This window comes from Neolamprologus multifasciatus, chromosome 3 (genome assembly GCF_963576455.1).
Source record: "Neolamprologus multifasciatus chromosome 3, fNeoMul1.2, whole genome shotgun sequence".
NCBI classification, from domain to species: Eukaryota; Metazoa; Chordata; class Actinopteri; order Cichliformes; family Cichlidae; genus Neolamprologus; species Neolamprologus multifasciatus.
In genome coordinates this window covers 44,089,015-44,102,652 of record NC_140441.1, presented here as the reverse complement: position 1 = coordinate 44,102,652, position 13,638 = coordinate 44,089,015, and the positions used below count along the sequence as shown (strand labels likewise).

Sequence of the window (13,638 nt, the reverse complement as noted above, 5' to 3'; positions counted from 1 at the left end):
CTAAAAGGGCTTAGTTTAAAGCCAAGAAAAATAAATAAATAAAAACAAAAATCTTGAAAGTTTTCCTCAGGCTTACCATGCAATCAGATGAGTTCAATAGCACTCTGGCAAGTGTCACACTAAAATGGTCCCCTGTGCAGCTGATGCTGACAGCAAAGGTTCCAATACTGGCCTGTATTGAAGTGGAGCTCATTTATCCTCTCTGGCTACATGAGTGACATAAGATGCTGCTGGATCAATGCTGAGGTGTGAATATTTTATGGGGGTTATCATGTATCAGGGCAGTTCCAGGATGAATTTGAGTGCAGGTAGTGTACGAACACTTGAGACCAACAAAGAAGTGGAACATATTGGTACAAGGGGTTTGATTTTAAAAGTTTTGAATCCACAGAGTTAGGAACATGAAATTTCACACGAAACCCTTTGTATGGGGAATGGGACACATTTACAGTATATCATTCTACCATGCCTGCCTGTGTCTGAACAGATAATAACCGGTGTTGGGCAAGTTACTTTAAAATAGTAACTTAGTTACATTACTAATTACTTCTATTAAAAGTAACTCAGTTACTTCAAGTTACTCGTTACTTTCAAAGTAACTAGTTACTAGGGAAAGTAACTTTGGTTTTACTCAGAATTCTCTTGTTAATGTGTTGCTTCCATAACTTTGCCAGTCTTCTAGCTTGCTTACTTGCCACAAGTACACTGTGCCACCTACCAATAGAAAGGAAAAGATAATGTGCATATTTCCACGAGAGAAATCCCACGCCTGGACCGTCATTGACTGCTGCCATGATTCTAGCCTACGTCACAGTGTCATGTGAGCCTTTTACATCCAACACAAAAACTGCAGTCGTGGTGCTTTGATTGTACTCAGAACTCGGAAATTCTGCCTTCTGAATAGGATGATGTAGGTAACTCCAGACTGCAGATGAGCTGCATACAGGGCTGGACTGGGACAGAAAATTGGCCTGGGCATTTTGACTAGAGCCCCCCTTTCCCTGTCAACCCTTTAAGACCTACCATAGAACCAAGTCCGCCAGAGCTTATATTATATTTTTACATGCTGTAGTGCCATTTTTGGGAGCATTTCAAGTTGCTATACATCAATACAACCATTACAGCCTAGATTTTAATAATATGTATGAATTAAGTGCATAGTGATTACATAAATTGCAAAAAAGTGCAATAAACTAAAAAAAAATTGAAAATCGTTTTTGTTTTTTTAACATATTTCTAGTTAGCGAAATTTAAGAGGCTTATCCCTCAAAACTGTAAATACAAAAAAGTTGCACAAAATAGTTTCCCACCACAGGAAATTTATTTTGAGTGCCTTCATAGTTTTATTTTTGAAAAACACCAATTTTTATACACTGCAGGAAAAACGAAAATAAATATTATAGTGCAAATTTGCAAAAAAGCAGCATATGCATCAAAATAAACTATTTCCAGCAGTCCAATATGAGTCCTAAGCATCCCAGAAACGACACAGAAAGTCATAAAGTCAAACATAACTTTTAAAAACACCAGTATAGGCTCATTGAGGCCCGGACGGTAAAAAACTACATTTCCCGCGAAAATGACGTCACTTCCGGTTTCAGGCAGGTCATGGCGGACATGCGATAGTTCGCGCTGACGTCTAATCCAATGTAGGAAGTGTTATGAACAGCTGATCGGATCGGCAAAGCGTGTTTCTGGAATATTATGTTTTTGTTGCTGCAAGCGCTTTTTATGCAGTTTTTGCAAAGCTATATGTGGAAGGAAACTGTGACCTAGAATAAGCTGATGGCATAAGATGTAAGTACAACTCCTCAGGTTTCATATGCAAAAAAAATTATTGCGCTAGCTCACGTGGTTGCAGAGCTACCGGGATTTAAAAATAGTTACGCAAAACAGAGCGTGCCCACTCTGACCGGTATTAAAGGGTTAATGCCCTACCTGGCCCCCCTGGCAAAACTTTGCTAGATCCGCCCCTGCACAGTTACCAGCTGTCAGCTACCTAAAAAAGGATCCTGGTGTTATTTGTCTCTCAGAAACAGTTCATAACTTCCCTTCAACTCATTCATGTCACCTAAAAAGTAAACCTGTTTCTCAATCACCTGTTCAGCTCTGATGATTCAGTAAGGACATCTCCTGGTTTCATCTTCATGTTTCCCTCTCACCAGATAACCAAACCGATATCATGACCAGCAGGGGGAGAGAATGAGAGAAGAAGAGGCAGCTGTGCAGCAAAGACACAGACTAACTCCAGCTTTGTGTCTTTTTCAATGTAGCTGAATTACGGGACAAACTGTTCCTTTTCACCTCAATAAGAAACGCGTAATATTTTCTCTGAATACCAGACGGGACGATTGGCAACAAAATAAAGTTCAACATCATTAACTTCATAGCACCCACCCAGCTGTATAGAAACTCCGTCATGCTAGCTAGTACGCAGTATGGAAAAAGTCAGAATAACAAAAATAAACTCCACCTAAACTTGGTTTATATCTGACCCAGATAGACTGCAGGTAATGACTTCTTACCTGAAGTTCAGTTCACACTTGAACCGGCGGCCGCCTCGGGTCTCTTTTCCTTCTGCGTCCCCTTTCCCTCATCCACCTGCTGGCCTCCACCACTTGCTAATGTTACTGAATCTGTGGAAGCTCCGCGATAGCCACCACACGAAGTAACGAGTAACGACCCTATCTAAATCCCAGTAACGACTAACGCGTTCCTGATATTGGCATAATAACTAGTTACCGTGCTTGTTACAATGTCACAATAATAACGTAGTTACTGTAACGCGTTACTTAATAACGTGTTAGTCCCAACACTGATAATAACAGAACTTGGAAATAATGGACCTTCCATGATTCTCAGTTACCTGCAACAGTCTGCGGACTTTCTATTTCAAGGATACACAATGGATTTCAGCAAAAAATCCAAAGAATGTGATGGTTCAAATGCATTGCTTGTCTACTCCGGGCATCAGTGAGAATATTATTAGCTTAGAAATTTAGTACAGCGCAGCATGATACAGACTTGAACATAAATTATACATTAAGATATAAAAAAATAAAAATACACACATATAGTGTTTTGATAGTGAAAAGATTACTAAGCAGTAGATGAGGCCAATGAGACTGACCTAGTTAGTCACATGGCTGTTTTCAAATCCTCAGTTATAGGATAAAACATAGTAACGTATGTGTAATGTGAAAGGGTACTTCAAGAGTACTTCACCAGTAAATCAAGTAATCACACAGCAAATAAGTATAAGTAATGTGGTGTGTACAAGGAGTGGTAGGCCAGTCTGGTCTAATTTAATGAACTCCCATAAGTGAGTATCCCAAACCTTTCTGGTACTCTGGTCTTATTTAAATTCATAATTTCCAAGTAAATGTTCTAACCGTGTGTGCTGATGCACGGGTATATATGGTGTACGCTAGTCCCTCAAATATTGTACAAGATACAATAACAATAGTGCGGGGCTCTAGCGATGGAGCTGTGTATCATGAAATACTGTTGTGAACCTGGTCACACATGGAATGTGAGCATAAGTGTGCGCAAATATCAGAATACAAACTACAGTTCACTTAATGGTGTGGGTTTCATCAGTAATGACTTTACAGAACCTACACATTTAATGTCAAAAGTAAAAATAAATCTGATTCCATTGAATTCTTGTAATTATTCTTAGCTAAACAACTATAAATGTAAGTGTTCAAAACACTGATCCCTGAGGGATGCGTGCATAATTCAGACTGAGAAGTCTTTCAGGGAGCAAACTGTGTCAACCTTAAATCAATATTAGCAAAAGATGCACCAATTTTCTCGTCCATTACCTTTGGTAAGGCATACTTAGGAAACCTCATCTGAACAAATTCATTCCGTCGGTAGGACACATAGTGCTTGGTCCGATTGCCTGTGGTGACCTGGGAAATAAGCAAAAACAACAGCAACAGGATGAATAACACAGTCTAACAGTTCTACAGTTATAATATAGTCAAACAGTTTTAAATTTTTTATAGACATACGACCCAGAAGTATATTACTTTAAAGGGAAAGCTGCTGAATGCACCGAGATCAAAAACGAGGCAAGAGTGGAACAGAAAACAATTTGAGTGACACAGCATCAAGAGACATATTAAGGCTGAATTCATCCAGTCATTTAAATATTGTCCTGCAGAAAAACAGAATCAAGTGTTCAACATCTGCAAATGTCCAGCTGACTAATTGTGGAGGTGGAGGTGCACAGTTCACCATCTGTTGCCGGTTACTCACCCTGTGCAGATAGATAAATGCAAAGAAACTCCTGCGCATTGCACAGACCTTGGCATTCAACTCACAAATGGGTAAAAGGCTGAATCATGCCGCCTTCCCGCTGAGTGCTCAGACGATGAGAAAGCTCACATAGCACGAACCAGAATACTCAAACAGGTGATTCTACAGTTTAGCAGAGGAAGTTGGGAGAAAAGAGACCGCACTGGTGACTGACAGTGGATTGGAACAAGAGCTGAATGTGTCATATCCCAAGTGACGGGCTCAGAAACGAGTGAACCATGTTCTGAAACACACTCCCTGCCAGGTGAGCAGCACTGAAACTCCTTTTTTTGTTTGTGTTAAAAAAAAACATTTTTTCTTTTGTCAAAATAAAAAGGAAAGGTTTATAACTTTGCATTCAGTGCTTCTATTTTTGACTTTGCCTTTTTTCCCTTCTTCATGGAGATGTCAGTCTCTGTCATCTGAGTTCAGACTGAGCTGTGATTATTGCCATTGCTTGTGATTAAAAGGAGCAGGTGAGTTCCACTTTTCTTTAATGATAAGCATTGCAGAGGGATCAAACAAAAAAAGCCATTTTTAAAAAATGAGAGCTACTGAAGAAAGTGTCATGGACTGAGGTTTCAAAAGGAATCACTTTCTAAAGGACGGCTGGCAGAGTGGGATGAGAGCTGCATTCTCAGCTCTGACTCTGCATATTTATGTAGTGCCTTAATGTTGGAAAAGTACCCGGAAGATCTGTTTATACCATTAAGATTTTTTTTTTTTTTTTGGACAAAATTTATACAAAGAGCCAGAGTTTCTTGTTTTTGTGAAACTTGTGTGAATAGCAGAGGTTAAGTACTTCATTGCAAATCAATAAACTTGTCAGTTTCAGAAAGAAATGTTTTGGGTGAACCCCCAGCAGCTGAAAGGATTAGGACTGCAGGCTGCCAGTTGTTAAAAACGCCTTCACTTAAAATAACAAACAGGAAACCAGCAAACTAAATGAAACCCAAAATCATAATAAGAGAACCGAGCACAGTAAGGAACATGTAAACAAGAAGTTACTAAACAACAACCAACCAACTGAAGGAAGGGTTAAAACAAACAGGTGAACTTAGTGAACAATGAAGGGCTTTAAAAAACTGAAAACCTCACGGGAAATGTTCACCACATAACAGCACACTGAAAGGAGAAAAAAATCAAAAAAAAAAAATCAAAAGACTGACAAAGCACAAGAAAAGCTGGCAATGCAAGTGACAAGATGTATTTGGTCTATCATCACCTCCAGTTTTTTTCTTTGTCTATATGTACCTCGTTTCAGTTTCTATACTCAGTATAGAGACTTGTGTTTAGGTATCATAATCCACAACACACTTTTTACATTAATTCTCAAAGTGTGGAGCTCTGAAAACTAATTTTCCAAAAGGTATTCCATTATTTGCTGTTCTGGACACTTTCAAATCTACATAGTTATTCAGTTAGGTTTGAGATTATTCTAATTAGGACCTCATAGATTAAAGGTGACCAGTCAGAGCACTTTGTATTGTACTGTATTGTCTTGTACTTGATGCATGCTCAATCATCCAGGTAAGTTGATCACAAAAGGTTGATTCTGTTCATCTGGACGTAGCGTTTTCAGTGGAAGAAACGTTTCATCACTCATCCAAGTGACTTCTTCAGTCTCAGTTGACTGCAGGTTTCCCCAACCGTATAAACACTACATTTGCACAATAACTGAAACCATCTTTTGCCATCTTACAAAGCTGTGATTGCAGCCATTTCCCAACTCTCTCTGTTAATGGTACTTATGGCCTTTGATCAATGGGCTTTGATCAGTTGTTGATCAATGGTTATAATAATTTTCATATTAATGATCAAGGAACAGACCTCACCTTATAAAGTTGGGGATGAAAGTATCAACTATTACTTTAAAGGGAAAGTGACACATGCAGTAAATGTTCGCACACCTACATCACTCACAGAACTGCCAGGTGTTGGGTTTCATTATAGGTAAACAAGTCAGAACTGCTAGTAAAGATTTTCCCATTTACCATTGACAGCGAGGTGTTGTTCTTCAAACCTGATATCTGTACGTAATGCTTGACATATTAGGAGGATTATCCCTTAAGGACAATGGGCCAGTCTACAGTGACCTGATGAGTTTTCATTCTTCTCACAGATGCAAACACTCATGCACACATAACTTTACACATAGGGGGACAACACCCAGAGAGAGCAACTTTGTCCCACTGTGGAGATTGTCCTCTACCATACCAGCTCATGTCTATTCTCCATGCAAATAGAATTGAACTATTGGCCACTGCAGAGTGTGGAGTACTGTACTGCATGGCAAATCAATTATAGACAAGATTAATTCCGCACACTATCACGAATAGAAATTCTTTTTCCATTTCAAGTGACAGCACTGTATGTTATCTGGGCAGCAAGAGTTTATCAGTAAAACAGACATAAAGCTGCAAATTCAGCTGTAAGCCCAAACACAGCTGCAACTGAATAGATACACTGACAGATACAACATATACACAAATGCTGAAAGAGAAATAACTGGGGAGATGCAGGTTTTTAAAAAAAAAAAGAAAAAAAAAAAAGAAACTTGCTCAGCTTTTCCTTACTAGTATTATGTATATAGAACTATCTCATAGTATAAGACTTTAACTTTGTTGTTTATTGCTTTTTTATTGTAGACTGTAGTAATTTTATTCTTTTATTCTGCTGATTTAACGCAACAGTTTCTCTCGTGAGATCATTAAAAGTATCTATCTACAGAGTGCTGGAAAGTAAATGCAACAAAAGCCACAGTATAGGTGCCTCTGCCTCGACCCTTGGAGGCTGCCTAGATTTTGGGTCCACTTTAGAGACGTACAGTACAAAGAATGTATCAGTCAGGTGACAAGTTTTGTTTCTGGCAAAAAAAGAGGAAGAAAATAGAAGTTTTCACTATTTCACTAAGCTCGGGAACAGATCATAATATCAATCATAATTTTTTCCTGAGACCTATGCTTAACCTGAAATCTCCATTTGACTGTAATGCAGACTATGTGATTATAATTCTGATAACACTAGCTTAAAATAATGTTTAAGCTTGGCTAAGCTATGCAATTTATCAGTATCACATCTTGAACACCCTGTGATAAGAAAAATACTAGCTTGAGAAAAATGTATTGTTAATTTTTTAATCCATCTATAAAATGATGGCCTCTACGGTTGACTGACCAACGGATAATCCTCCTTTTGAAGTTCAGTTACTGTTTTCTAGCTCACCCCTGCATTTCCTGTCTCATGTTTTCCATATCATATAGCTTAGTGATCAGGTTGCTGTTTGCATGTTCTTCCCATGTCTTTGTGGGTTCTCTCCAGGTACTCTGGCTTCCTTCCACAGTCCAAAGGGTTATTGAGTGATTCTAAATTGCCCATAAGTGTGAATGTGAATCCACATGGTTGTCTGTCTCTCTGTGTTAGCCCTGAAACCTGTTTGCGGTTGCAGGGCTGGAATAGGGTCCAGACTTCCTGAATTGGACAGGCAGAGGAGAACAGATGGACTATATGATCATGCAAATGCATAGGTGTACACATTTCCTCTCCCACAACACAAATAGTATTTATTAAATGTGTACAAAATGCTGTCTACTGTGTGAAAAGCTGAACGAGTTCAAACAGAACAAAGACAAAACAATAACCTGCAACACGAGACATTAAAATAGAATTTGAAACCATCAGAGGAGCAATTCCTGTCTTCTCATTAATGCAGCAGTCAGATGTAATGTTGAGAATATTAGGTTCTGTGGAATCTAACAAATGCATCAGACAAAATGGAGTGAATACGTGACAGGATTTAAAATTTAGTTTGAATAGAATGGCAGTAGTCTGGAATGAGAGAAGATAAGTGACATTTATATAGCACAGTGTTTCAAAGTGTAAAATAAAAACATTCATGCACATGTATTCCTCTTTTACCTTGACAAATACGTAGTCATCCTGCACCAGCAGCGAGTTGCGATCAATTTTTCCAAGGAACTGTGCCGTCACCATTTTGTCCGAGCAGTTCTGAATGAGGCAGGTGACATACAAGTAGCCTGGAGTGACATGGACAGCAACAGGACAGGAAACAGTGACACAGTCAGGAAACAGGAAGGGATAATTACTGCTGGAAATTTTAAACAAAACACATTGGCATTCTAGAATATCCTGTTAATAATTGCAATGCATCTTTGTAATTTCTGCCCCTACACCCTTGAACAGATCCAGGCAGATCATGGACCCTCTCTGTGCCTTGCTCTGCCTGACGTCTCTTCCTGTTAAAAGTTCTTCCTTCCCACTGTCACAAAGGGCTTGCTTACCAGATGGTTGGTTTTCACTTTTGTTGGCCCATAAAGTCCCTCAACTGGACTATTTTGAATACACATTATAAAACTGAATGAAATATAGTGTAAAATATTTTTTTATTATGAGGTCTCAGCTAATATCTGATGTGTTTAAATGTGTTGTAAAAATAAAGTAACTTAACTTGAGTAGGTTGAATATTCACAGAATTTTATGATTATTCAAACAGCATTCACAGTAATGGTACTTATACTGTACATTGAAGCTAAATACAACTATAGCTTTTAGCTGACATAATAAAAGCGGTGTAATCTATGTTAAGTAGAGAAAGTAACAGAGAAAAGGCTCAAGAATGGGGAAAAAATAGGATAGAATACAATAGAAACTAGAAAGCGAAAATTTCAGAAGAAATTTTAAGTGTGCCTATGCCGCTGCTAATCAGTGTAGTTTGCCATTCATACGGCTACAGAGAGCAAAACTCAGCAGAGCAGCCATTCTCCACCATGAACTATGGTAAAAAAAAAACACCGCTCGCTCCTCACAGATGACAGCTTACAGTTTTGTGTAAAGATGAGGTGACTTCGTACAGCCCCGATTTGCAGACGCTGTGCGCAGAGGTTCATGAGCAGAAGTCCCATTGTACCACGGCAGACCCGACAATGTTTGCATGAACACGCTTTGTAGCATTACGTTATTGACCACTTTTCACACATGGTTGCTGTACCCACACAGCCGGCTGTAGCTTTTCATCTCACAGCCCGACACACACCAAAAAATCAGCCGAGAGAGCACCGACTTTACGCCTGAGAGGTGTGATTGCAGATGCCGCTCAGGTGGGTCCACCTCCCCTGCAGCGGCACTGCAGACCACGCCCTGCCACACGTAAAATAAATATTTATGCACTTTTGCATTCACTTTTTGTTATTTTTACACAGTGTTCTGAATGATTAACAATGGCCTACAGCCAATCTTGTGTATTATTATACAAACTTTGGTTGTAAGATTCAGATAACTATTTAATAAAAGCTAAATATTTTATATGAGAGTAAGAAAGAAAAGTATTTCTTTGTGCCCCCCTTTCCCTGTTAATGCCCTACCTGGCCCCCTGGCAAAAGCTTTGCTAGATCCGCCCCTGCACAGTTACCAGCTGTCAGCTACACAGAAAAGGATATTAGTGTTATTTGTCTCTGAGAAACAGTTCATACAGTGGGGCAAAAAAGTATTTAGTCAGCCACCGATTGTGCAAGTTCCCCCACTTAAAATGATGACAGAGGTCAGTAATTTGCACCAGAGGTACACTTCAACTGTGAGAGACAGAATGTGAAAAAAAAAATCCATGAATTCACATGGTAGGATTTGTAAAGAATTTATTCGTAAATCAGGGTGGAAAATAAGTATTTGGTCACCTCAAACAAGGAAAATCCCTGGCTCTCACAGACCTGTAACGTCTTCTGTAAGAAGCTTTTCTGTCCCCCACTCGTTACCTGTATGAATGGCACCTGTTTGACCTCATCATCTGTATAAAAGACACCTGTCCACAGCCTCAACCAGTCAGACTCCAAACTCCGCCATGGCCAAGACCAAGACCAAAGAGCTTTCGAAGGACACCAGGAAAAGAATTGTAGACCTGCACCAGACTGGGAAGAGTGAATCTACAATAGGCAAGCAGCTTGGTGTGAAAAAATCAACTGTGGGAGCAATCATCAGAAAATGGAAGACATACAAGACCACTGATAATCTCCCTCGATCTGGGGCTCCACGCAAGATCTCATCCCGTGGGGTCAAAATGATCATGAGAACGGTGAGCAAAGATCCCAGAACCACACGGGGGGACCTGGTGAATGACCTGCAGAGAGCTGGGACCTAAGTAACAAAGGTCACCATCAGTAACACACTACAACGGCAGGGAATCAAATCCCGCAGTGCCAGACGTGTTCCGCTGCTGAAGCCAGTGCATGTCCAGGCCCGTCTGAAGTTTGCCAGAGAGCACATGGATGATACAGCAGAGGATTGGGAGAATGTCATGTGGTCAGATGAAACCAAAGTAGAACTTTTTGGTATAAACTCAACTCGTCGTGTTTGGAGGAAGAAGAATACTGAGTTGCATCCCAAGAACACCATACCTACTGTGAAGCATGGGGGTGGAAACATCATGCTATGGGGCTGTTTTTCTGCCAAGGGGACAGGACGACTGATCTGTGTTAAGGACAGAATGAATGGGGCCAAGTATCGTGAGATTTTGAGCCAAAACCTCCTTCCATCAGTGAGAACTTTGAAGATGAAACGAGGCTGGGTCTTCCAACATGACAATGATCCAAAACACACCGCCCGGGCAACAAAGGAGTGGCTCCGTAAGAAGCATTTGAAAGTCCTGGAGTGGCCTAGCCAGTCTCCAGACCTCAACCCCATAGAAAATCTGTGGCGGGAGTTGAAAGTCCGTGTTGCTCGGCGACAGCCCCAAAACATCACTGCTCTTGAGAAGATCTGCATGGAGGAATGGGCCAAAATACCAGCTACTGTGTGTGCAAACCTGGTAAAGACCTATAGTAAACGTTTGACCTCTGTTATTGCCAACAAAGGTTATGTTACAAAGTATTGAGTTGTATTTTTGTTATTGACCAAATACTTATTTTCCACCCTGATTTACGAATAAATTCTTTACAAATCCTACCATGTGAATTCATGGATTTTTTTTCACATTCTGTCTCTCACAGTTGAAGTGTACCTCTGGTGCAAATTACTGACCTTTGTCATCATTTTAAGTGGGGGAACTTGCACAATCGGTGGCTGACTAAATACTTTTTTGCCCCACTGTAACTTCCCTTCAACTCATTCATGTCACCTAAAAGGTAAACCTGTTCCTCCATCACCAGTTCAGCTCTGATGATTCAGTAAGGACATTTCCTGGTTTGGACCAGCCCTTTTTTTCAGCTGTGGCTCCAGCAAACATCAGCTGATACTAGAAATTAAAATCAGAAGAATTCTAACAACAGCTGATCAACCTTAAACGTGCTGCTGTTGTTTAGCGCAATAAACAAACAAGAGAGAAAAGCCGATCATTGATCAGTTTCATGACTGAAGTTTCAACAAGCGAGAGAATGACAGGAGAGGCTGTCATAAAGTTCAACATCAGTAACTTAGCACGCACACAGCTGTATAGAAACTCCATCGTGCTAGCTAGCACGCAGTAGAGTTATTGTAAGTGATTGTAAAAAGTCAGCACAACGAAAATAAACTACACCTAAACTCGGTTTATATCTGACCCAAATAGAGTGCAGTTCATAACTTCTTACCTGAAATTCAGTTTACCTCACGCTCCTGTCTTTGGTTTCCCTTATCCACAATTGAGCTCCGCGTTAGCCACCGCCGGTCGATCGGCGGCCACCTCCCCGCCTCGCATGTCTCGTTCCCGTATGTCCTTTCTGTCAGGGCTAGCTGCCCTTTGTTGGAGCTCCGCGTTAGCCACCACCAAACAACTCAGTTATTTTTCCCACATCGACCAGCATCTGGACAGCCACCTTTCACTGTTTATACCGTTACTAAAATGAATAAATGAATTATTGACCCATATATACAAAAAATAAGTCCAGCTGAGAAACAGTCTCTTGGCGAGCTATCGGGTGGTGAAACGAGTGTCAGCCGCCTCACTGTAAGCCAAGCCCAGGTGCTTTTTAGTGAAGAGACACTAGCCGCGCTAGCTAGCTAGCCTCGTTAGCAGCAATATCGTAAGAGCACTGTTGCTAATATGGGATGTTTTGACAAAACGAGCAGATATTTGAAGTTTACACACCTACATTCTCGCCTGAAAATATCTTAAAAGTTTATTTTGTGACCTAGAAACAGTAATAAAAGCAATATATTAAACGAAGTGGTGGCCGCCATTGTTTGAGTCGGTAGAGGCGTGCTATGAATTGTGGGATATGGAGTGTTCCACCAAGCATACACCCTTGCGGTTACCGTAACTATTCAATGGTTCGCGCAACCTTAAAAATTCCAATGTTTCCTGAAAGCAGCAACGCTGTGCGCGCTGTTGATATTGTCGTCATTACGGTAATGCAAATACGGGTAGACAGGCCGTACCACTCCCGACATACCACTAGAGAGAGCCAACACACCACAAATGAAGTTTGAAATTTGTTTCAGTGGGACCAAAAGATGGAGCCAACACACCACAAATGAAATCTGTTCCTATGGGGCCAAAAGTTGAATCTTTCTCATGGGCCTAGAAATGGGCCAAAATTTGCACTAAAATCTAAATATTTTAAAAAAACTATAAAAGTCATAAACACCAAAAGTCATAGCATGACTTTTGGTGTTGGATTGGTTAGAGTTGGAACTTAATTATGCTTATTAAGTGTGCCTCTTGGCATAGGCACACTTAATAAGCATAAACTGAAGACTGCAGCTTCTGCTTTTCTGTGGCTGGCTGTTAGAGGGAGTGGAAGAAAATGTATGAGACGAAAAACTAGGCGAAAAGAAAAATGGAGACATCATTTTCCAGACTCTATAAGATATGACAGCTTCCCCATAGACATACAGTCGTTCTAGGATCCAAATGGCCAGGAGGGATTACCCTCACACAGGCACACAGAGAGGCTAGCGCATGGTGCAAAGCTCAACCACTATTGAATTTCAACCAGCAGCTGCATCAGCAGCATCGACTCTTGAAATTCAGCCGCTATGTTCCCCCCAAAGGTGACAAGCTGGCAATAGAGAAAATACTCACACACACACACAACTTCACACTCTCAAGCCTGCATCCACACATGTGCGAGGTTAGCAGTTCAGATGCACTGGCTGAACCCACATTTATGGTTTGACCTTCAATTGATTACATCAGACACTTGGAAATAAGTTAAAAGTATCAGCTCAGATATAACTTTGAGCTTATCAGCATCTGAAGTGAATTAGACATTCATCAAACTGACCTTGATCTTTCAAAAATACAGCCTCTTACAGGACTCACTGAAACTTCAAATCACCAACTGGCAAACAGAATTTATGCTTACTTCTCACACATTTAACATTAAAAAATAGATGATAGAAAAT

The 13,638-nt window shown here is 40.3% G+C and overlaps 1 protein-coding gene across 6 annotated transcripts in view; it reads right to left on the bottom strand.

The window, feature by feature from the left end:
• sorcs2 (sortilin-related VPS10 domain containing receptor 2) overlaps positions 1-13,638 on the bottom strand; it is a 393,875-nt gene that overhangs the window by 71,991 nt on the left and 308,246 nt on the right. For all 6 annotated transcript variants that reach the window (XM_085154789.1, XM_085154790.1, XM_085154791.1 and 3 more), the window contains 2 exons: positions 8,224-8,342; positions 3,828-3,917 (listed from right to left, as the gene is read on the bottom strand). In XM_085154789.1, the coding sequence (XP_085010915.1) occupies positions 3,828-3,917; positions 8,224-8,342 (209 nt within the window). The remainder of the gene's footprint in view (positions 1-3,827; positions 3,918-8,223; positions 8,343-13,638) is intronic.